This window comes from Aquila chrysaetos, chromosome 19, assembly GCF_900496995.4.
Source record: "Aquila chrysaetos chrysaetos chromosome 19, bAquChr1.4, whole genome shotgun sequence".
NCBI classification, from domain to species: Eukaryota; Metazoa; Chordata; class Aves; order Accipitriformes; family Accipitridae; genus Aquila; species Aquila chrysaetos.
Genome location: NC_044022.1, coordinates 27,521,536 through 27,545,324, shown reverse-complemented (window position 1 = coordinate 27,545,324; position 23,789 = coordinate 27,521,536). Strand labels below are relative to the sequence as shown.

At 49.5% G+C, this 23,789-nt stretch overlaps 4 protein-coding genes and 1 long non-coding RNA gene across 5 annotated transcripts; 3 read left to right on the top strand and 2 right to left on the bottom strand.

The window, feature by feature from the left end:
• The first annotated feature begins 1,313 nt into the window (after window positions 1-1,313).
• Window positions 1,314-3,076, top strand: LOC115353402 (hemoglobin subunit beta). The gene is made up of 3 exons (XM_030042760.2): window positions 1,314-1,527; window positions 1,635-1,857; window positions 2,809-3,076. The coding sequence occupies exons 1-3, from the start codon at window positions 1,436-1,438 to the stop codon at window positions 2,935-2,937; spliced, it is 444 nt and encodes a 147-aa protein (XP_029898620.1). The 5' UTR covers window positions 1,314-1,435; the 3' UTR covers window positions 2,938-3,076.
• LOC121232440 lies at window positions 1,433-6,058 on the bottom strand. The gene is made up of 2 exons (XR_005930871.1): window positions 5,989-6,058; window positions 1,433-1,563 (listed from the first exon to the last, which is right to left on the bottom strand). It is a non-coding gene; the product is annotated as an uncharacterized LOC121232440 (long non-coding RNA).
• LOC115353404 (hemoglobin subunit epsilon) lies at window positions 5,831-7,751 on the top strand. Its single transcript, XM_030042763.2, has 3 exons — window positions 5,831-5,953; window positions 6,073-6,295; window positions 7,501-7,751. Exons 1-3 carry the CDS (start codon window positions 5,862-5,864, stop codon window positions 7,627-7,629), a joined length of 444 nt encoding a protein of 147 aa, XP_029898623.1. The 5' UTR covers window positions 5,831-5,861; the 3' UTR covers window positions 7,630-7,751.
• Window positions 7,752-14,395: 6,644 nt separating this feature from the next.
• Window positions 14,396-18,732, top strand: LOC121232438 (olfactory receptor 51I2-like). Its single transcript, XM_041118450.1, has 3 exons — window positions 14,396-14,466; window positions 15,296-15,646; window positions 17,479-18,732. Exon 3 carries the CDS (start codon window positions 17,676-17,678, stop codon window positions 18,651-18,653), a length of 978 nt encoding a protein of 325 aa, XP_040974384.1. The 5' UTR covers window positions 14,396-14,466; window positions 15,296-15,646; window positions 17,479-17,675; the 3' UTR covers window positions 18,654-18,732.
• Window positions 18,733-21,624: 2,892 nt separating this feature from the next.
• On the bottom strand, window positions 21,625-22,557 carry LOC115353397 (olfactory receptor 51G2-like). The gene is given in 3 exon segments (XM_030042757.2): window positions 21,625-21,969; window positions 21,972-22,296; window positions 22,298-22,557. Coding segments are annotated over 3 exon segments (930 nt in total).
• Between the last annotated feature and the right edge of the window lie 1,232 nt (window positions 22,558-23,789).

Genomic DNA, 23,789 nt, shown 5'->3' with positions numbered 1-23,789 from the left:
GGACTGGCTGGGTGTCGATCGGCAGGTGGTGAGCAATTGCACTGCGCATCATTTATACATTTCAACCCTTTTATTATTGCTGTTGTCATTTTATTAGTGTTATCATTATCATTATTAGTTTCTTCTTTTCTGTTCTTTTAAACCGTTCTTATCTCAACCCACGAGTTTTACTTCTTTTCCTGATTTTCTCCCCCATCCCACTGGGTGTGGGGGGAGTGAGTGAGCGGCTGCTTAGTTGCTGGCTGGGGTTAAACCACGACACTGGGTGGTGAATTCCTCCAGGTGAATTCCACTGCACTGTTCAGTATGGAACAGCATCACCTCGCAGGCCTGGCCCCAGGGTCCTTTGGCCAAGCCACCTCCTGAAGTGAGCATCAGCGGAGAACCAGTGCATCCATTGGAAATGGCGGCAGCCCGCAGCCCATGGCCAATGCAAACCCGTTGCTCCATGGTCATACAGACCCCACTGGACCAGCTGGCATTCCAGTGCGCTGCCTGGGTCCGGCCCCACGAGCTCCAGCCCCAGCCCCAGCGCCTGCATCCCACCCCACCACCTCCAGCCCGCTCTGCTGGGAGCAGGAGCAGATGGGCAGCCCCAGGAGACCCAGGTGCCCCTGCCACCCCTCGGGAGGACCACTGCTCCTCCGGCTGCCAAACCGCTCGGTCAGGCACTGCCTCCTGCTGCGCATCGGCACAGACCCCAGTATACCCAGTCTTCCCCTCCTCTCCTGGGGCCCCTGCGTTGTAACGGTTCCCTTTCAGCCTTGCTTGATCTTTGCTAGTAGGCTCTTTGAGACAGGAGCTCTGACTGCAAGCGACTGCCCATGGTTTTCTTAGTGTTACCCTGAAGTTGGCACACTGTTAAATGGCCGATAGGAAAGAACAAGGAGAACCCAAAGCCTGACAGGTCCTGCAAGAAGAGGACAAAAAGAAATGGTGCATTCGGAGGGAGGACCCAACAGCCCCCAGCCCAAGTCTTCTGCCTCACAGCCATGCAGCCCGCCGCGGTTTGCACCATCCGAGGGGCACGAAGCCTTGCACGCACCTTCCTCTGAGGGCTTATGCGGGACTTGCACGGTGCCGTGCTCGGACTTGGCGTGGAGATAAATGCCACCCTTCAGCGGGGAGCTGCAGAGCTGGAAATCAAAGACGGGGGGAGGGCAGCCCGGCAGCCCATCCTGGTGGTGGATTTGGGCATCTTGCCCTGGGGCCCCACCCTGACGCCGTGTCCCCTCCCTTGGGGTGCCAGGGCTGCGGGGGGCCCCCCCGGGGTCCCAGCCAATGGAGGGGTGCACAGGGAAGAGGAGGGGCCCGGGGTAGCGTATAAAAGTGGGGACAGGGAGAGCTGCTCCCCAGCGTGCGATCCCCTTGGGAGCAAGAGCCGAGACTTCCTCCGTACCTGCCGGCAGCCACACGCTACCCTCCACCGGACACCATGGTGCACTGGACAGCCGAAGAGAAGCAGCTCATCACCGGCCTCTGGGGCAAGGTCAATGTGGCCGACTGCGGTGCCGAGGCCCTGGCCAGGTAGGTCCAGCTCCCGGGCATCTGCTCAGCTGCACCCTGGACAGAGAAACCACTCCAATTGCAGAAACATCTGTGTCTGCTTGTGTCCCCCCTCCATCTCTCCCCAGGCTGCTGATCGTCTACCCCTGGACCCAGAGGTTCTTTGCTTCCTTCGGGAACCTCTCCAGCCCCACCGCCATCATTGGCAACCCCATGGTCCGCGCCCATGGCAAGAAAGTGCTCACCTCCTTCGGGGAAGCCGTCAAGAACCTGGACAACATCAAGAACACCTTCGCCCAGCTGTCCGAGCTGCACTGCGACAAGCTGCACGTCGACCCCGAGAACTTCAGGGTGAGCTGTGCTCCTGATTGGGGGACCCGTCCCCACAGTTGCGTCTCTGTGGGCAGTTTCTCCCCTAACCCTGAACCCTGCCGCGTGAGGGATTTACCCTAGAGATGCCGGTGCAGGAGGAAGAGGGGCTGGTGGTTGGGGTGGGGGGGAGATGCAGGAGGGGGACAAAGAGAGAAGGCACCAACTTGCATCTCGGTGAGAAAGCACCAAAGGGGCTGAGAGGTGATGGTTATGGAGAGGCCATATGGAGGGTGCAAGTGAGGACGCACGGGAGGTGGGAAGGCAGCGAGGAGGTGGTTTCAGTGTGGAAAGGGAGGGGGAGAGTGAAGTGAAAGCAGTTGTTGAGCAGGAAGAAGTTTGAGCCAAGGGGAAAGCGAAGGAGCAAGAGTAAAGCTTGGCACTGAGGAGAAAGGAGAGATGAGTGAGGAGCAAGAGATGCGGCTAGATGCCAAAAGCAAAAGAGGAATGGGACCTAGAGGGAGAGAAAACTTTGTCTCCCGTATCTCTGCAGCTGAGAGATTCCCAGCAGGGAATTAACTCCGACATTTGTCACCGGGGCTGGCAGAGATCCCCCCCCCGCGTCAGCATGAGCTCATTGTTCATGCCAGGGTGCTTTGCAGTGCGGAGTGCCGGCTCCCTGCCACGCGGCAGATGCTCAGCTGTGTCTTCTGCTCAGGAGAAACTCCCAAACGAAGCCAGAAGGGAGAAAGAAAAATTTAATCAACAAAATTTCTGGAGAATTTTTTGTTTCTCTTCCCATAACAGTAGCAGAACCTGAATCTTTAGAGTAAGAGCAGAGAACAAGTTTAAGGCACATCTTAAAACGGACTCCAGGGAGATTTTTAAGCCTACAAAATGCCCAGAGGTTTCCTTGGATCTAATGCGAGTGCTCGCGTGGGGATCTGCAGGCTCCTGGGCATTGCTAACCCAAGGGTGCTCTTGTCCCCGCAGCTCCTGGGTGACATCCTGATCATCGTCCTGGCCGCCCACTTCACCAAGGATTTCTCTCCCGACTGCCAGGCTGCCTGGCAAAAGCTGGTCCGTGCGGTGGCCCATGCTCTGGCCCGCAAGTACCACTAAAGCGTCAGCAGAAAAGCCCCGGCAGCATCCTCTAGCTGCGTGTCATGCACCGGCTGACATGCTGCTCTGGAGCTGACAGCTTTTAAATAAAAGATCATCCAAAAAGCTGACAGCCAAATAAAGCTCATCCTGTGAAGTCTCCACTGAGTCTGTGTGTCCCTGAGAGGCTGGAGGGGTTGGGGGGACGGGGACCTGCGGCACCCGCAGGCAGACTGGGGGGCAGGCATTTGGGTCCCAGAAAATACCACCTCCCTTTGTTCTGTCTGGTTTTGGGGGGGTTGTGTGGGATTTGCCTCTGGAAATCATACTTACAGAATATTGGGTAGATGCAGCCCTGCTACCTCTGTGGTCACACACTGGGAAGTTTGCACTGAGAAACTAGTTGGTATTTTACTATGAAACCTGCACGTTTTTCTTGCAGGCAAGGGGAACCTGGAGCATTCATATTTTTGGGGGAGGATAAACAAACTGAAGACTTTAATCTACCCTGGCTCATTCCTGGTATAAAGCCTACAAGAAATTAGCTGACTCATACCGGCCGAGCAGGCAGCTGGGTGGGGGTAGGTTTTAGATAAACATTTTGCTATCAAGACCTGTCCAGACTTTGTTTATGCACTTCTTTTTCACCCTGTGCCACCCATTCTGCAATTATGGGGGGCCCAATCCTGCTAATAGTGGTGACTATTAATAATTTCCTGGATGCGAGTATCAATCGATGCTCTGTGCACACAGTGTTTTGGGTGTTTGTCTGCAGAGCAGGACTCTCTAGGGTAGAGTTTGTTCTTGGCATGGGAAGCACCGTCTGCCCTGTCTGAACTGAGCATGATGCAATAAAAGCAATGTTTAGCTGAAAGGACATGCTTACTTTTTAAAGGGAAAAAAAGAGGGCATAGCTATATATCCCAGTACCTCTGACACCCTGTTGGCACTGTGTCCTAGCCTGCTTCATCCACATTTGTGGGCATTCCCACGCTCTGACCCTGAACCACTGGAGCATATCAAAAGCCCTCTGTGACCCATAAATGTCCCTTCTCACTCACATTACTTGAAGGAAGAGGCATTTTGTTTCTGGTGTCAAGGCAGACACTGAGAAGGTGAGAAGATGATTTGTAGTAATTCCCAAAGTGTTTTCCTCCCTGCAGGGAGTCTGGGCAGGCACGGAGTGTGGTGTCTTGGTTTGGTGTCCAGGGTCACAAAAAAACAGATTCTTATATGATTTTTCATAGGTTTCATGATAGGTATTTGTAGACTTTTGTATGGACATAATTGTTCATAGACTTCAGGGAGAAGTGACTGAATTATTTGAACAAGTAGGTCTCCTCCTGCGAGCAAGGTGTCTGGGGGTAGAAAAGAGCTGAGCAGCCCTCTCAGGTTAGACCCTACAGATCAGTACAGCAGGGGAGGGCTGGGCTCTTTCCACTGTTGGGGTTCCTGCTGGGGTACCCCTTCCCGGCAGCAGGGACGAGGGTTTCCATCCCCTGCACCCAGCAGCATGGCAGGATGGGTATGGTGCCCGCTGGCGCTGCCTGGGGCTTCACTCCCCATCCCCAGCTGGGGGATGACACCCCGGTCCCTGTCCCCCCAGCAAACAGATCCTGCAGGATGTCCTCTCCCCGTGCTGCTTTGCCTGTTCCCATTTTGTCTCCTGCATGACGGCAAAACACCCCTGAGGGAGCCAACAACCCCCCCAGGCGATGCCCGGTGCAGCACGACGTTGGCAGCACTGCAGGTCCTGGAGGGGCTGATAAGGTGGTGCAGGAGGGTGCGCACTGGCGGCAGCCCGGTGGCATTTTGCCTGCATGTTCCCTCACCCATGCATGCGCCCAGACAGTGCTCGACTTGATTTATCATCATGTTCCAGCACACCAGCCCACGTGCACTGGATTTTCTTGAGAAAAGGCAGAGGTAGGCAACTCTAATGAAGATTATTCATCCCTGTTCCATTGAAAAAAAGTCTACAACTAAAGGGGGAAAGAAATATTATCAGGCTGAAAATCTCCCTTAGTATTTTTCTTTCTTTTAATTGATTTTCCTCCCATTCCTGTATTTTCGATAAAAGGCTAAGAAGACACTTAGCAGGAGGTGGTCCATGGAGGAAGGCAAGCCCCAATGTCTGGAAAGGAGCTTGGTCAGCTCTTTAGCTCTGCTGCAGCCTGGCCATCCAAACAACCTACCTTTTACTCAGTCACTAGTCCAACAAGATCCAGCGCCTCTTAGCCCAATCCAAATCCTATGGAAAACAACAGGAAGACAGCGGATTGCCCCAGGTGCCTTGGGATCAGGATCAAAGCCCCTGCACTTTCAGCAGGGACTGTGTTTCTTGGGGTTTTATGCAGAAAATGAAACAGGACAGCCCCCTCATGCAAGGCCATTGCTCCTGGCAAGGGTGCATCACCCCCAGTGTGCAGTGAAGGTATCTGTACGGTTTGCTGGTGGCAAACCCCTCTGGGTTGCTCTGCCATGGGCTGCATTTTGGCAGAGGCATTCATCATTTCACTGATAGAGACTAAGGCAAAGCAGAGTCCAGCATGTGGGAGAGCCAAGGTGCAAGGCTCACACCCCATTGAGACCCACGCACACACCTTAAATCATGACGGACTATTGCCCAGTGGCTTGTGCAGCCCCTTCTCTGCAAAGGGGCCCATGTCTAGTAGGTGAAATGGAGAACTGACCTGCCTGCACAGAGGGGAAGGGATAAAGCTCTTGAGCGCAGGATAACCAGAGGCCCCTTCTCAGCGTGCCACACCCTGGCCATCCCCTTCTGCTCCCGCGCTGGTGGGGACCCCCACCCTGGCCCCAGCCAATGACCCCACAGTGCAGGACGGGGAGGAGCTGCCGGCAGCGGATAAAAGCCTCCGCGGGGTCCGCAGCTCAGCTACGGGGTCTGTGTCCTCCTGCAGCTCTGAGCAAAGCCGCCTGCCACCATGGTGCACTGGTCAGCCGAAGAGAAGCAGCTCATCACCAGCATCTGGAGCAAGATCAATGTGGAGGAATGCGGTGCCGAGGCCCTGGCCAGGTAGGTCCAGCTCCCGGGCATCTGCTCAGCTGCACCCTGGACAGAGAAACTGTGGCAATTGCACTGGGGAGCATTAACGTCTCTGTGTCTGCTTGTGTTCCCCCTCCATCCCTCCCCAGGCTGCTGATCGTCTACCCCTGGACCCAGAGGTTCTTCGCTTCCTTCGGGAACCTCTCCAGCCCCACCGCCGTCCTTGGCAACCCCAAGGTCCGCGCCCATGGCAGGAAAGTGCTCACCTCCTTCGGGGAAGCCATCAAGAACCTGGACAACATTAAGGCGACCTATGCCAAGCTGTCCGAGCTGCACTGTGAGAAGCTGCACGTGGACCCTGAGAACTTCAGGGTGAGCCGTGTTTGCAGTCCCAGCCCTTTCCCTGTGTCCTGTGGGGAAAGTCAGATTTTGCTTTGAAACTGGGGGTATTGCCTCCAACAACGCTGTCTAGGCATACGTACTTTGGCTGCTGGAGGCAGAGGCCCTGTGTAGTACCCAAGAGAGATGATGGCTTGTGCAGGACTGTTTGCAAGAGCGTGGGTGACTTTCACACTAAAAAGTCCCATTTTTAGTACCAGCACAGAAATGGGGAGGACAAGGTATTGGGAGATTGTTACCTGAAGGAGATCTGGTTGGGGCCAAAAGAAACAAACCTGGGGGAAGGTGCAGCATGGGCTGGAGGAGTCAGAGGCAGAGGGGTGCTAAGGAGAGCATTTAAGGAAATCATAGGTCCTATAGCAAGATAAGCAGCTAGTGTGCTCGAAAAACACCCAGCAGGTTTCTGCCTTGTCCAGCATGGGCTGCCTGTCTGGATAGGACACTTCCTCCTCTGCCAACACTTTTAAATAAAAATGGCTCATTATCTTCATTTATGTCTAAAGAGAAAAAGAAAAAACCCCAGCATTTTGCAGGGTAGGTCTCAGGCCAAATTGCTTTAGCATCCCAAAAATGGAGGAAAATGGTTTTAAGGTTCTTTCTTTCTTTTTCTTTTTCTTTTTTTTTTTTTTTAAGAATGAGGCAAATATTGTTTTCCCAAAACCCAGAGCTTTCTAATGGAAAGACTGAGGATTTTGTTGTAGCAGTTCCAGGGAACGGGGAGTGAGCCAGTCCCCATAACCAGACCTGCAGCCCGAGGGCCACTCTGATGAGGCAGGGGGGCTGAGGAGGAAGAGGAGGAGTGTGCAGCATGTGAGAGTCCTTTCAGGAGGGAAACTCAGCCTCAGGCAGAAGTCAGGAGAAAGGACATGCAGCCTGTGGGTTGCAGGGTTGTGTCTGGGGCGGATGGGAAGGAGAGGGACCAGAGGGAAGTCTGCACCAGGAGAACCAGGGAGACGGAGAGCTTGCATAAAGGAAGAAGCTGTTTAGAGCTAAAACCATGGCAGGACAGGGTGGGTTTGGTGGACTTGTGTGCAGCAGGATGCAGAGCCTTCTTCGAGAGGTTGTGGGTCCAACAGCTCAGCCCCAGCTTGGGGATGTCGGGCCCCCGCTCCATGGTCTGCTGTGGCACAACGGTTCAAGCAGCACTAACCCTGTCTGTTTTCCTCTTTCTCCTCCAGCTCCTTGGAGACATCCTCATCATTGTCCTGGCTTCCCACTTCGCCAGGGATTTCACCCCTGCTTGCCAGTTTGCCTGGCAAAAGCTGGTCAGTGTCGTGGCTCACGCTCTTGCCCGCAAGTACCACTGAGCATCCCGGGACCAGTTGTGCGAGGAAGAGTCCCTGCTCTGCCACAAGCAGCCCTGAGCACAGGGAGATGCCCTTTGCGTACTGACAGGCTGTAACCACCGAATAAATGCCTCCCAGCACCATGTCTGCAGAGTCTCCCTGTCTCTGTGCTGGGGAAGGCGCGGGGGGGGTGGTGCAGGTGTGTTTGCGCTGTCGGATGCAATGCCGTCCGTGTGTGGGTGTTATCTCTTGTTTCTAAGGGCTGTTGCGGGCGGTTTCCTTAACTCTACAGTGCTCTCTCATGTGCGTGCCCTGCCAGTGCATGCATGGGGGTCTGTGAAGAGAAAAACCCATGCAGAGGGCCCTGACACCCCAGGGTGTTTCAGAGAGGGTCATAGGAATAATGAGGGATTGCAGAGAATCCACATTTGTTCTCCCAGCTCTACATTAGTGTGAAATCAGGTGAAGCGAGCGCTGTGCAGAGCACAGAGCTCCCAGACAAGCTGTTGCTGCGGTCAGGGAGCTGGCATCTGCCTTGCCCTGCTCTGGGGCTGGGGATGCACAATCTCCTTTTAGAGCAGCTGGTAGAGGAGAAAACCTTTGAACTCCGACTCTTGGGAGGTTCAGGAGATGTCCACTTCTTCTAGTTATATCAGCTGGCCTAACAGGAGATACTGCTTCCCCAAGGGGGATTTATCATGCTGATGCACATAGCAGACCCTCATCCCCAGGCACCCGCAGTCCCAAAGACCCACCCCTCTCTCAAGACTGAGGGCATTCAGTTCCCAACGTCACCTGGCACCACTATGCTAACTGGTATCTGGGTTTTGCTGTGTGTCCTGGTTTTGGCTGGGATAGAGTTAATTGTCTTCCTAGTAGCTGGTATAGTGTTATGTTTTGGGTTCAGTATAAGAATGTTGTTGATAACACACTGATGTTTTCAGTTGTTGCTAAGTAGTGTTTATACTAAGTCAAGGATTTTTCAGCTTCTCATGCCCAGCCAGCAAGAAGGCTGGAGGGGCACAAGAAGTTGGGAGAGAACACAGCCAGGGCAGCTGACCCAAACTGGCCAACAGGGTATTCCCTACCATGTGATGTCATGCCCAGTATATAAACTGGGGGGAGTGGGGCTGGGGGAATTGCCACGTGGCGACTAACTGGGCACCAGCGGGTGGGTGGTGAGCAATTGCATTGTGCATCACTTGTATATTCCAATCCTTTTTTATTATTATTATTATTATTATTATTATTATTATTATTATTATTGTCAATTTATTTTTGTTATTATTATCATTATTAGTTTCTTCCTTTCTGTTCTATTAAACTGTTCTTACCTCAACCCACAAGTTTTACTTTCTTTTTCCAATTCTCTCCCCCATCCCACTGGGGGGGGCGGAATGAGTGAGTATCTGCATGGTGCTTAGTTGCTGGCTGGGGTTAAACTATGAAACCGTGCCTGGCCCTTCTTCTCCCATCTGAGGGGCCTTCATGGTGCATAGAGCAAGGCTGTGGGTCAGGCTTAGTTATTCATTCATTTGGATAAAGGTGACAAGTCCAATTTTTTTTAGCTGTTTTATTATACAAAACAGGAAAAAACATAAAACTGGTAAGGACTTTGTTTATCTTACTCTTAAACCTTGCCTTAAACCAAGACTGGACACCCCTTGCACAAGGGGGCTGACAACCAGTGCTGTTTACAGCATCTGGCGCAGCAGAGTCCTGGCTGTGATAGAAATTTCTCGACTTACCGAGGAGGACACAGTTGTTTTGGGTCATAACCTTTCAAAACAGACCCTTATCTCACTTGGGTTCAGCAGGCTTCTCTTATGTGCCAAATCCACAGGTTTTTGTCCAGCTCCTGGAAACGCTGTGCAGCCAACAGCAGTGCATCCCATATGCTGACCTTGCTTCAAGCAGGGCATCAGGCTAGAGACCCCTGGAGTGCTCTTCCCACCCAAATTACCCTGTGGTTCTGCACTCTGACTTTGCAAGATGTTTGCTTGCTTTTCTCACCTATGCTTTGTTTTGAAGGTGTCCAGAGAGAAACAAGTTGAAGGTACCTTTATAAATCTGCTTTGTTTGGATGCTGTAAAAGACAGGATTGAAGAGGGGTGGGAGGAGGATGTAGGTGTTGAAGATGGGGGTGCCTCTTTCCCAAATCTGTGCAGGATGGGCTAGCCAAGTTCTCGGAGGAAGAAGACTGAGACCACACAACCTTCAGGCCCTTGTCCTTGGAAGCAATGCTGAGAGGTGTCACGAGGACCATGATGGAGGACAAGAAAATGAAGAGGAGATCTGAACCCATGGTGAATAAAATGAGGTCCGGGGCATCGATGCTGTTGAACACCATCCCTCTGGAGGGCAGCCAGATCACCCTGGGGTGGAGGCAAAGGGGATGGAACAAGGCGCTCCCTGGTCACTAGGTAGCCAGAGGAGATTAAGGACCAGGGCATGATCAGGACTATCCTCCTTTGTGGGTGCATCAGCCCTATTTTGGCTGACCCCATGCCTGTTGGCATGGTCATACATCTCCATTCGGGTCAGAGAGCCATCAGCCTGTCAAGGGGCATGGCAAAAAGCACCACTGACTCCAGGAAGGTGAGGGAGCAGATAAGGAAGAGCTGAGACACATGGGTAACAGCCATGAGCAAGGACTGCAGCACCACTGGCATGGTGGTGAGACACAGCCCAGAGTCAATGAGGGCCAGCACGGAGAGGACATGATGCAGGGCTGGTGGAGACTTTGGTCTGCTTTTCTAGCATACAGAATAGCACAATTTCCAATGCTTGTAGCGACATGAACAGAACAAATTGAGGTGGAAATCTGGGGTAAGATGTCCTTCACACCTGGGATGTGATTAGCAGAAAGGCTGTGACCATGAGGCTGGTCCAGTGCTCCCCTCCATGAGGTGTTCCTGCTGTCCTCTCACTTCTTAAGAATTGCAGTCTGCACAGCCCATATTTGGTTCAGGTCTAGTTTAGAAATGACAGAAAACTCCTGAATCCCTATGAATTGCATTATGCAGCCCTGAAATGATGGGAAGCTCGCACTAGCAGGTTGATGAATTGTTCTCCTCTTTCACAGAAGCTTCTCTCAGACCTGAGACAGCACTGCAAACCTTTGATGAATGAGCACACTGTGTTGCTTTGGAAAGAAAGGAAGGGAATTTCCACAACAGCACAGACGAATAACTGAATAGATTTCATGAGAGGAGGAAATAGTGTTAAATTATATAAATCAGAAAACCGTTGTGATCTGTGATTGCAATACCTGCTCTTCCTCAGCCATTGGGACATGTCACTGCTCCTCCTGGAGCCTGCCCTCCTGCAGACCCGCCATGGAAATGGAGCCTCCAGGTTTGCAAACGGTGGGATGGAAGATGAAACTTCTTATTTATTTTGTAATAGGAATTGTTTGCAGTTTTCACAGGTGTTGAGAAAAAGAGTTAGTTGAATATCTGTGCTAGGATAATTAATGGAGTCTGCAGTGAAAAATGTGGTGGTGCATTTTGTGCTTATGAGAGAAGCATTTGTGTTTTCTCTACAGTGAAACCCTCTTGTTAACTGCTGTGGCATATTGCCTGGAAATGGAACCTTAAAAACTCCTGCTTAAAAATATAATGAATTAATCAAGCCCCAGAGCCTTTTAAGGAATTCTTATTCGAAATTTAATGTCAGTCTAAGGAGCAAGCTAACCAGAGGACTATCAGGTGTAATTATTTTTATCTGTCCCAATCCCCACACTTACCAAAATAACAGGAGCAGAGAAAACCCCAGTTGTTTTCACTTCTTAGCATAAGCCAAAAATAATCTTTAACTGACTCTGTGCTGCCCCTGCTGGGGTTATATGTAGTGTAAGGCACGATTTTATGCCTCTAGAGAGAATTCTCTGTCAAAAGCATCAGCATAATACAGCATTTCAGAAGACAGGTTTTACAGCTGGTGGGATTGGAATACAATTACAACAAAATTCAGCCATCCATGTGATATGTTTGTTGTGTTTTCCCACACTACTTGAAATGAGGATGAATGGCAATGTGCTTGTTCTGATTTTGCAAAAGGTGCTTTATTGCTTTTGAGAAGTAAATAAAGATGTTGTTTTCTCCAAGAAAAAGTATGGAAATACGCAAGCTACCTAATGACTCTGTGCTCCTGCAGCAACCATTACTGGTAGCTTTTTACACTGCGTGTTATGTTACGGAGATATTTGGACAGAAAATCTGCCTGTGAAACAAGGGGGATCCTCTGCAGCTTGCCTAGCCCATAGAAGAGGGCTTAATTTATAGGGCCACAAGCAATCCCACTGGTGACACTGGAGGGACAGGGCCAGCTCTGCTGGCTGTTGTCCATGAGCCACTCTGCAAGGACTGTCTGGGAACAGGACCACCACTTTTTTCCTGTGTCACTAGCAAAATCTGATGTCATGGCAACTGCAGTACTGCTGTAAAAAAACTCAGAAAATATCATTTGGATATTAAGAGATTTTTGATCCACCCCCCTTCGTAACTTTGGAGAAATGAAGGTTTGAAACCCCAGAGTGACTTATTGTAGCTGATCTGCCTCATCTTTCCTTTTTTCTGCCCCCTTATCTTCTCCCACAGCTGCTTAGGGCCCTTCCAGCCCAAATTCTCTTCAATAAGAGAACCAGACATGTGCTCATTTTCCATCCCAAACCAGAAGTGGCAGGGATAACACTTCTGACATGACGATGAGTTTCTCTTTCATATCACAGAGACTCATCTGGCCAGAAGTGCAGGAGTTCTCACTATCTGGCACAAGGTGAACTCAGAAACCAAATTATGCTTTTTTGTTGTTTTTGTTGGCAGCCTTTTATCATGTCTCCCTCAATCTTTCTTTGTCCAGGCTAAATGACCGCTGCTGTGCAGACAGGTCCCCATGCTCCACCCCACAGAAATTAAGAGTTCCTGCACTAGAGACCCACATATTCACTACACAGTAACAAACACCATGGTAGTTACTGTGATTTAGATAAATCCACGCTGTCAAACCGCAGTGACAGACAGAGGCTGGAGAAACACCACCTTTGCCCATACAGCAGAGATGTGTGAATGACAGGGAGGACATGCTGGTCCCCAGAAAACAGAGCACCGACTCACCACAGGGCATATTCCCTCCCGTTACCTGACAGATCACAAATGGGAGAATCATCTTCTGGAGACTACCCAGCTTCACCCCAGGGTTGCAGAGTGATGATTAAGCTTGCCCAAAGCCTGCCGTGATTTGGTGCTCAGCCACATGCCCCTGTGGCCACAGTAGCCTTTTGGGAGGAGGTGGCTGTGGTGGTCCTCCGGGTTGCATCTGCAGGGACAGCCGTGGGGCAAATCACCGAGACATGCTCCAAAGCTTTCCCGTTACTTCTGCAGCAGCACTCAGAGCTGCACAGACCACTGCCACTGCGAATGCTGGAAAGCACCTGCTTGGATGGAGATTTTTTGCAAATATGCTCACCCTGTCCTACTCAGCACTCCTACTGCTTTCTCCACGTAGCGGCATCGTGCTGCCTGGTTGCGTCTCAAACAATCAAACAAAATGCTCTTGCTCCTGCCTTGCCCTCTCTCTGTCCTACACCTTCTTCCAGGGAAGAACCTCCTTCCATGGAGAGGAGTGCTTTGCTTTGGGACAGTTTTGTTTGGGAAGTTTCTGTTTGCTTTATTAATAATTTTTATTTTATGTACATGAAATTTTCAGTGTTTGACAACACTAGAGAGAAGGAACCCCTTTTAGTGGGAAAGAAAGGCAAGACAATTTGGCTTGGCCCTTTCTGCATGTTTGAGTCTGTCCCAGATAATGGGCTTAGATACATAGGCTGAAATGCAGGCAGCTGAAATGCAGGCATTGGCAGGCACGATCTGTACTTGAATCACCGCTAGATCATTTTCCATTGGCACCTTGGGACAATATTCCAGCAAAGTACTTCACAAACACTAGCCTCGGTCTTAGCTTTTTCTGTTTTGTCTCTGGTTTAGTTGCCCTATCCATAACATGGGGAATATAAAATGTATGTATCTTTAAAAGGGTTTATTGGGATTCCACTGCTGCTGTTTGCAAAACAATGTATATGTAAGAATGCTTTTGCATGGCCAAAAAGTAGGCTCAACCCCCACCCATGCTGGTACATGCTGAGCTTGTGGGCACTGCACCTCCATCTCTCCATCCCTTTCCCAATCCTCTCTTCCCAAAGTTTTGCCATGGAAGAACTTAACATCTTCTCAAGCATACAGAGAAAGAAGAGTGAGGTACCACTTTTGCACTAAAAGGCTTGGCAGGGATGTGTGTATTTTTCTAGGGGTGCAAAGATCTAAAGATGCACTCTATTTTACCCAAAATTCAGTAATGAAGTCTAAGCAGTGTTTCCAGGGAGTTGCATCTCTATCTTAACCTTCAGATCTAGTTGGCAAGTGCAGAGCAGCAGTTGCACCCTGGAGCTAACACCTACACTTGGGGCAAATAATTGACTTTGTTCAATGTTTAACATTTTAAAAATTCACAGTTCTATTTTAAAAGGGAAGAAAAATCTGGTGAAAACTTTTTTTTCATTGCTGGTCTGACCAGCATTTCCTAAACATTTATGATCCTTGTGTTTGCTCTTGCAACATTTACCCTTGTGCTGCCGCTCAGGGTACAAAAAGGAGTACAATCACCTTCCTAGACTGTGGAGTTGGTTTGCATCTCATGGCCTTGGTCCCTGCAGCAGGTCCCAGGTGACTGTCATTGCTGCTGAGATTTCACACAGGCATTATAAAACCAGACAACTTCCTCTGCATGGCAAACACTCAGGCAGGAGTGTGGTTCCCTGTGGCTCTGCATCTTCTGCTTAAGGACTTCAGCCGAAAAGAGGTAAGGGCATTTGAGGGCTCAGTGCACTTCCATGTCAGCCTTGCTTCACCACTGATGTTTTAATTTTGGGTGGGTCATTTTCCATTCAGATTTTTTTGATAAAGGGTAGCTTTGGTTCACAGCCAACTTGCTTATCTATCACTGTGCATTCCTGCAGCTGTCTCACACTCTCCATCCATCCATCCATCTCCCTCTGTTGTGCTTTAACCCCACAGATATTCAACAAACACCCCCCGTTCCTCCTTCCCCCAGGTTTTATTGCTGAGCACGATGTCATACAGTATGGAATATCCCTTTGGTCAGTTGGGGTCCTGGCTGTGTCCCTTCCCGAGTTCTTGTGCACACCCAGCCAAATCACTGGTGGGGCAGGGTGAGAAACAGAAAAGACCTTGATGCTGTATAAGCACTCTTCAGAAAGAAATAAAACAACACTGTTTTCTCAACACTGTTTTGGTCACAAATCCAGAACAGCACCGTGTGAGCTCCTATGAAGAAAATTAACTCTATCCCAGGCAAAATCAATACACCCTCCAAACCCTTCACCTCATGACCCAGGCAGCTAGTGCCAGCACACCCCTGAGCTGCCTGTTTATCTATCTGGCTATTGCTGCAACACAGGGACACTGCTGGGATGCAACTGCTGATATTTGGAGGAGGGAGTGGGCATTTCTACAGAGAGTAACATCCAGTGTTATAAGAGCATATTTCAGACAGGATTTAAAGCCCTGAAGTCAAGCTTTAAGAACAGTGTTTTTACATGGGATCTTTTACAAAACACAAATTATGCCCCATCTGCTGATGGGATGCTGTTTTGGTCCTGTCTCTGAAGTGGCTGGTGCTGAGCACACTTGGAGATGGCACACCTGGAGATGGCGAACCAGTTCCTCTGGTCCTTACTCGCTGAGAGCCTGACAGATGGTGCTATGAAGCAGGACCAAACGAGGATTACACTCTGTCTAGAGGCTCCGTGTTCATCCTTCTGGGCAGGAGCTGAGCATCCGCTGGAGCCAGAGTGCCCACTCCTCCCCCCTGGCAGAGCACCCAGCTGGGCTGTGGAAATTCATCCTGTCTTTGTGTGCAGACACAGTGCTTACGTGTCTGACAAGGACAAAAATAAAAGGAGGATGGGAGGAGCAGGCTAGGAATATTCCTTCCTCAGGCTCACTGTGGAGCAATCAAGGTGAAGAGCTTTGTGGAGGGGCACTGTGGGGGCAGGACACTCAGCTCTGGGGCAGCCTCATGGATGGAGGATGGGACTTTTCCCAGTTTAATGAATATTTACCCAGGCCAGAACAGTTGATGATGCACAGAGTGAACAAAGCAATCTTTTTATTTTTGTGGAACATCCAAAGCACGTTTACAGATGATGAGGATGAGGTACATGTTCAAGGCTGTACACCCAGTTTCAAATACTTAAATCTATATTTTCGTATTGAAGATAATTAGAGCACCCTGGAAATCTGTCTGCTAATTTAACTTACCAAGACAATTATTTAGCTGGAGAAGTAAAGAGTGGAGGCACAGATGTCTGGAGCTTTGTCTGAGAAGTGGGGCAGTTGGAAATAGACTAATTCCATTTTTCATGGCACACTAATGAGTTTAGCTGCATGCCCTCCAATTAAACAATGCCATGTTCCCTGTTTACAGAGACAGATGGAGTGTGAATTTCTTGAGTGCTGAGGGCTGGAAAAGTTTAACTTCTTCCACATCAGCCACTGCAGCCCCTGAAAAGAGCAGCAGACAAGCCAGGCAAATAATTAGCATAGGTTAGAGGAGCATTTTTATAACTTTTTTTTTTACTCACAACCCCGAAAGGTATCATTCCTGTATTCAAAGCTTAAGCCCGTTAAGCATAACTTTTATGATTTGTATTTCACATAGCAGTATATTTCCCTGAGGTATCTGTGGGCTGTGGATAGGAAGCCCTTGAATGACAGTTCTGTAGAAGAAATGAGAGCTGGGTTTGTGTACACATTGCTTAATTTTACCCATAACTGTTAGCTGTAACAACATTCCTGCTAAGAATTCTGGTTGCTGTGTATATTACTAACACACATGCTGACTGAAATACCTGTCACTTTGAATAGCTTGATGGGCTATCAGTAAGAACTATAGTAATGGCAACAACAATTAGAATAGTCAATAATCTCCAAAGTGAAGGGAAATTGTAATGTTCTAAATTTGCCAATGCCTTACCAAATTTAGACTTGCAGGAGTGACTGTGTCCCCTCAGGGATCACAGTGGGTGACAGAAAAATTTCAGTGATTGCTGCTGTTTCTGTAGCTTCCGGGGACCCTTGTCAAGGAGCACAGTCCCACGGTGCAGGGTGCTGTACAGACACAAAACAGGGAGAAAACTGCAGCCTTTTCCCCCTTCCCTTCCACTAAAGGGTAGGTTAAGTGATAGCAAAAGATGCGGGTGGAGGACAGGAGGACAAGCAGGACCACATCTGCCAAGAGCCAAGCCATAGTGCAAACTCAGCAGCTGGGCAGGGGGTGGTGGTTTGCAGAGCTCCAGACAGGGCATCCTGCACAGGGTGAAAGGCAAAAATCTGAAAATCCGGCAAGCAAGTTGAGGGAGCTGGCTGGGCAAGCTGGTACCTGCAAGCAAGGACAGACAACAGGCTGGAGGCACAGCCTGGGAGGGGAAACAGGCATCTGTCGTCTGCTGCAAGAGCCCATGGGCAAGGGGAGAGCTGCCCCGAGGAGCAAGGATGGTGAGAGTGACCACTGTCCTCTTGCAATGTCCTGCATGGAAGTGCCTGGGGTGAGGCTGTGTGCATCAGGGACTGAGAGTGGGGGTGCGGAAAAGGCTGGGGACTGAGGGGAAAGGCTGCAAATCTGATGCAGAGAGCTGGAGAGGCATCCACACAGAAGCAGAGACCAGGGCCTGAGTGCCAGGGAAGGATGGCGATATTGCTTACAGCGACTGAGAGAAGAGGCTGTAGCTATGTCCTGGGAGGGATGTAGCCCGCCCTGTTGCAATTAATGACGTTATTATTGACTTTACAGGTGAGGAGCCTGGGGAAAACAAAGCAGGAAAAAGGACTGAACCAGCACTGCAAACTGGTCGCCTATGCTCTGGCACATCTCCAAGGAGGAGAAAAGAATGAGATCTTCACACCGAAACACCAGACTGTTCATTTTCATTGCCCTACAAAATCTAAACCTGCATTATCTTTGAATTGCTAATTAAAAAGGGGCCTTTAATGCAGGCAGGGTGTCAGCATGGAGCAAGCATGTCCCCAGGGAACAGCAGCCGTGCTCTGGCTTTCCTGCTGACCGGCATTCCCGGGATGGCTCGTTTCCACCGCTGGGTTTTCTTCCCTTGCTGTCTGATGTATCTCATCACAATGCTGGGAAATGGCACCATCCTGCTCGTCGTGAGATTGAATCGAAGGCTCCACCAGCCCATGTACTACTTTCTTTCGATGCTGGCCATCACGGACCTGGGCCTGACTCTGTCCACCCTGCCCACGGTTCTGCGCGTCTTTTGGTTTGGCACTGGAGAGATCAGCTTCCCAGTCTGCCTCACCCAGATGTTCTGCATCCATGCCTTCTCCTTCATGGAGTCCTCAGTACTTCTAGCCATGGCCTTTGATCGCTATGTGGCTATCTGCTGTCCATTGAGATACTCCTCCATCCTCACCAGTGCCAGGATTGCAAAGATTGGGCTGGGGATGGTCTGCCGCTCTCTGACGCTGCTCCCACTTATCTGCCTGCTCACGCAACTGCAGTTCTGCAGGTCCCACGTGCTGTCCCACTCCTATTGCCTGCACCAGGACATGATACGGCTGGCATGCACTGACTCCACCCTGAACAGCCTGTACGGCCTAACCCTGGTGCTGTTCGTGATCCTAGACTCAGTGCTCATCACCTTGTCCTACACCATGATCATTAAGGCCGTGGTGGGCATCACCTCCAGAGAGGAGCAGACCAAAGCCCTCAACACTTGTGTCTCTCACTTCTGCGCTGTCCTCATCTTCTATGTCCCCATGGTCGGCCTGTCCATTATATACCGGTATGGGAAGAATGCTGCACCCTTCAGCCACGCGCTCATGGCCAATGTCTACCTTTTTGTCCCGCCTGTGTTGAACCCCATCATCTACAGCATGAAAAACAAGCCCATTCGTAAAGGCCTCCTCAGGCTTCTGTGGCAAAGACTGGCCTGGCCTGACCATGGCTAGCATCCCAGGAGTCATTGAAAAGTGGGAAGCTTGCCTACATGAAATGCCCATAAAAAGTGACAGGTCGAACTTAAGCAGGAGTTTGAGAGAGAGAAAAACTAATGGGAAGAGCACCTTGCAAAGAATGGTCTAACTGTCAGCAGAATGCTCTTTAAATGCATCAAAAGCAGGAATCCAGCTAGGAAACAGGTGGACCACTGGGTGACCAAGGGTCAGAAGCATACTCAGGGGTGGCAAGGCCATAGCAGAAAAGCTCAGTGAATTTTTTGCATTGGATTTCTGTACCAAACACTGTCTTCACAGCAAATGAATTAGGGGATCTTGATCAGTTTGAAGTAAATATAGAGGAGGAGTTACATCAAAGAAATATCTGTTAAATATCACTAACTCCCAGGACCAGATGTCATTCACCTGGGAGTCTGAAAGGAGCTCAGACATGAAGCTGCAGAGCTGCTGGGAAGGGGACATCCCTCTATTGCAAATGGTCATGGTGCTGCGGGGCGGATCATTCCTTCCACTCCACCTGCAAAAGTGGCTCCATGGGGTTCCTGAGAGCTGCTGACCAGTGGGCTTGATTTCCATCGCTGGTGGGACAGTAGAGACTGTGGTAAAGAATAAAGTCACTAAGCATATGGGTAAACACATATGGGTAAAGCTCTGGCAGAGTCACCCAGGCTACTGCAACGGGGAATCCTGCCGCGGTGGTGTGCTGGACTTCTGTGAGAGTGGCTCCAGCTGGAGGGATCCCATGCCCACAATACACATGGATGCCCAAAAGCCTTTGGATAAATGCTTTTAATGAAATTACTTTGTAGGGGGATTGGAGGAAACCCTCTTCTAGGGATGGAATGTTGGTTAAAGTAAGGGTAGATCATTTTCAGTCCAGACAAGAGTCACCAATGGCCTTCCCAAGGGATCTCTGCTAGGACTCATTTTATTCTGCATTGTCATCAGTGACCTGGATGAGGAAGTGCATAGTGAACTCTTAAAGCCTGCAGATGACACTAGATCAGCCACGGGACTGATAGCAACTGTCTTCTATGGTTTTATAAGATTGTTAAAACTTTAATTGCAATAACAATAAATTCTTGGCTCCACATAGAAGGTGTGCTTCCTTCTGCTGTAATAAGTGAGTGTACCACAGCCCCAACACACACAGAACCACCACAGGACTTGGTAACATCTGAATGTGATAAGCTATTATTTGGATCACAACTCTCAAAGCAAGAATTTTGAAGAAACTCTTGCTGCATGGTGGTAGGTATATGTAATACATCTGTTGATAGTTCTCCTGGGCTGCCATGAGAGACAGGGAAACCCCATGAAGGTTTGTCAAACCCAGTGCTCAACCCTAAAACCCTAGGAAGGGGGCTCAGCCTGAGGAAGGTGGCTTCTGTTGTGTGGGTCACATCAGTGAAATCTTATCAGGTAACCTGTAAAGCACTGACGACCATGCAGTTCTCAGTCTGACTTGGAATGTGTAAGGTATTTTTTGTTATTTTTCTGTAATTTCTCTTGGGTATTCATTTGCCCATTTAGGCTTCAGTAAATACCAGTGTTCCTTGGTTGTTCTCAGTAAAGACAGCTTTATGTAAGGGAAAAAAGAAGGCAGGATTTATTTTGGCCCTTCTTAGCCCCTCCTGGGGTGGTGGATGCTGCAGACCTGTGAAGAAGGCACTGGCCTTTGATGTGCAGCTGTGTTTACAGCAGGGCTGCAACCAGCACTGCTACTGATGATTTTGTTTTGTTTTAAGTGCATAGCACTGCTTTGCCTCTCTGCTTTCTAACCTTATGGCAAAGCGATCCTATTCAAATAAATGGAAATCGAAGCAGAGGGAGGTATGGGGAGCAGGCAGGATATTCTGGGGTGAAGCCAACACCAACTATCCGCTTTAGGGTGATCTGAGCCACTCTTCTCCAGGCTCTGTCTTGATTAGATCTCCTCCTGAGTGGTAGGAGCTTAAACACCCAGTGCACATGGAGGCACCTCATTTTAGGAGTCCCCAGTGGGGGCTGGCTCTCCTGTTGCTGTAATAGAGGATGGTGGAGCCGCTCATACCAGCTGGGGATCTGACCTGAACCCTTTTTACGTATAATTCTGCTCCCATTATGACCTGATGGTTTTGTGAGCCTGGTGCTGCTGCAGTGATATTGAACAGGCTCAGTTCCCATTGGGGGTCTGCACTGAGCCATTAAGTGGCTGGTCCAGGCAGAGCAGACGCCCAGCTGCTGTGAGTCTGCAAGACCCCAGCATGGGCTGGTTACAGTCCCTGGGAAGAGAAATATATGGTGACTTTCAGCTCCTGCAGCACGAATCACAGCTTTTGGATATGTCTTGTTCCTGCTGGAAATGTCACCTGCCTGGGACAAGAGGGCTTTGCCATACACCCAGGTCCTTAGACACTTCACAGTCTTAGCAAGTCTGGCTGCAGGTGTAAAAAGCTTGAATAAACAGCTATTGCACGTATATAGATCTATGCTCTAGTGCATGTTGATGCACTAGAGGCTACATGGCTGAGCATATCTAGGAAGCATTAGATTTTCCCTGCACATACATGCACAGGCAGTGCTAGCCAGGAAGATCAACTGCCTCATTCTGGCAGGAGCTCTGGGTCCAGCTGACCCAGTGCCATGGTGAAAGCGGGAAACTCTTATCCCACATGTCCATTGCTATGTCCTCCTCATCTAAAAAGAAGGGCCATTAGCTCAGGTACCTCAGGCAGTTACAGCTCCTGCATTATTGACCAGGAATGTATAGAAGACTGTAGATACTGCAACACTCCTTTATACAGCAAAGAAAATGCTGTGGGTCTAGAAACAAGGTATATTTCATCTACTGCATAAGAGGAGTTTAAAGATTCAGGATCCTCAGCAGTCAAACGGATGACAGGATGGAGTAGAGAGTATCTAAACTATTATTCACCAGCTATTCTACCATATGCAAAACATCTTGGGTCTTCTGTGTCCTACATCAGCGCCTTCTTGGAGTGAGAAGTTTGTGTATCCCTCTGTGGATCTGTTTAGTTTTTACACTGTAAATAATGGGGTTTAACACAGGGGGTACAAGGAGGTAGATATTGGCCATGACGACATGAATCAGAGGAGAGGCAGGTTTCCCAGACCTGTACACCATGGACATGCCAATCATTGGGATATAATAAATCAAAACAGCACAGATATGAGAGACACAGGTGTTCAGGGCCTTGAGATGCTCTCCCTTGGATGTGATACTCCGCATAGTCTTAATGATCATGACATAGGACAGGATGATAGGCAGCAAGACTAGACCAAAGGTGGCCAGGACGACAAATGCATGCTATTCACCTTGATATCTGCACAGGGCAGCTGGAGTAAGTTTGGGTGCAAACAGAAGGAGTGAGCCAGCATGTGGGACCTGCAGAATGACAGCTTCTTCAGAAGGATCAGCAAGGGGAGCAAGAGGGTAATGCTCCTCACTGTGAGCCCTAGCCTGATAACACCTACCCTGGGGGTGGTCAGGATGGATGCATACTGCAAGGGATTGTAGATGGCCATAAAGCAGCTGAAGGCCATGGCCCACAGCACCCCAGAATCCAGGATGGAGAAGCAGTGAATGAAGAACATCTGGGCGAGGCAGGCGTCAAACCTGATCTCCAGTGAATCAGAGAAGCACGCTCAACACTGTGGGGAGCACAGACAGAAACACACCGAGCTCTGTGATAGCCAGCATGCACAGAAAGAGGTACATGGGCTCATGGAAGCTGCGCTCTGCTTTGATGACAAAGAGGATTGCACTATTTCCCAGGATGGAAATAACGTACATGCAGCAGAAAGGGACAGCAAGCCACACGTTCCCACTTTCCATTCCTGGGATTCCTGTTAGAAGGAAGGTAGAAGGTCTAAGAAAGCTAGAAATGTTGATCATTTTCCTAGTGCAGCATCTTTGCCCTGTCAAAGATCAAGCAGCAGATCCCACTCATCCTACAAAGGAATTCACAGAAATCATAAAAGAGTAATCACGCCGTAAAGCAAAGCTTTCCTCACTTCTCTCTCACTGCAGTGATGGGGATCCAGTCTTCTGAGTTTGCTGAGACAGCAAGAGAGCATTTTACCTTTGTGATCAGTTCTTGCCATGGAGAACTACAGCTCCCAAAAATCAGAAATCTTATGGAGATGGAGGCACATATTACCTAGTTGATCGTTGAATTATGGGCTTCTCTATGCCAGGGCACAGAGAGCTGTTTGCTAGATTGACAGATGTGACACTGTATTGACTGTGTTGCACCAGACGGCAAAAAGACTTGAGAGGTGGCATTATGGATGAAGAGTGAAAGCAGACTTGTATCTCATACAGAAAGCCCACCTCTGGACTTGGGAGTCATGGAGGGAGTTCACTGGTCCTTGCTCTGGCTTTTCCTTGTCCTGCAAGGAAGGAGCATTGTGGAGATACTTAGACCTGTGCTCTGACATTGCCAGGTGACTTCCTCACCTGGATATCTGAGTGCAGCTTCCCATGCTTTATGAATGAGACTCCCATACCCCTTCTGTGCAGATATTGCAGAACACATCTTCTCTGCTGGCTGTGAGCTTCATCCTCATTTTAGATCTCCTTTTTTTTTTTTTTTTTTTTTAATTCTTTGCAACTCTAATTTCTTTCTTTCTGTGAATGAATATCAGACTTGTTGATCTCTTGCTTCCCTAAAAATAACCTTGGCAGCAAAGACCTGGTATAAGTGCCTTTGCACCAAGTGGTTTCTGCATCTTCTAGAGCTGTGCACAGCTGAGAACTCAGATAGTGCAGCAACATTTTGCAGAATCCAGCCAACAAGCATTCACCAGCATGCTGCCAAAAAGCAGCATTGTGAACATCTGCTAGCCCAAGAGTGAAAGATTTTGGACTTGGACATTCTCATATGTACAAATGCAAGTGCTCTTTTCCAGTATAAATGAAGTAAACAGCAAGCAAATCAGCCTCTCACAGGGAGGAGAGCTCTGGCAGCTCCCTGTGGTGTACAGGAACCACTTCTGCATGCTGATAAGAGAAGATTTCAGTCCTACTTACCCACCTTGCCAAGCTGTAACATGGGCAAGGATTGTTCTTCCTTACAGGTGCCCCTCACCTCGGTGCAGATGCCCACTGCATAGGTATCAGCATCT

Coding starts and splice junctions, on each gene's coding strand:
- LOC115353402 (XM_030042760.2), top strand. CDS start 1,436: ATGGTGCACTGGACAGCCGAAGAGAAGCAGCTCATCACCGGCCTCTGG. Junction 1,528..1,634: donor GGTGCCGAGGCCCTGGCCAG/GTAGGTCCAGCT, acceptor ATCTCTCCCCAG/GCTGCTGATCGTCTACCCCT. Junction 1,858..2,808: donor TCGACCCCGAGAACTTCAGG/GTGAGCTGTGCT, acceptor TTGTCCCCGCAG/CTCCTGGGTGACATCCTGAT.
- LOC115353404 (XM_030042763.2), top strand. CDS start 5,862: ATGGTGCACTGGTCAGCCGAAGAGAAGCAGCTCATCACCAGCATCTGG. Junction 5,954..6,072: donor GGTGCCGAGGCCCTGGCCAG/GTAGGTCCAGCT, acceptor ATCCCTCCCCAG/GCTGCTGATCGTCTACCCCT. Junction 6,296..7,500: donor TGGACCCTGAGAACTTCAGG/GTGAGCCGTGTT, acceptor TTTCTCCTCCAG/CTCCTTGGAGACATCCTCAT.
- LOC121232438 (XM_041118450.1), top strand. CDS start 17,676: ATGCAGGCAGGGTGTCAGCATGGAGCAAGCATGTCCCCAGGGAACAGC.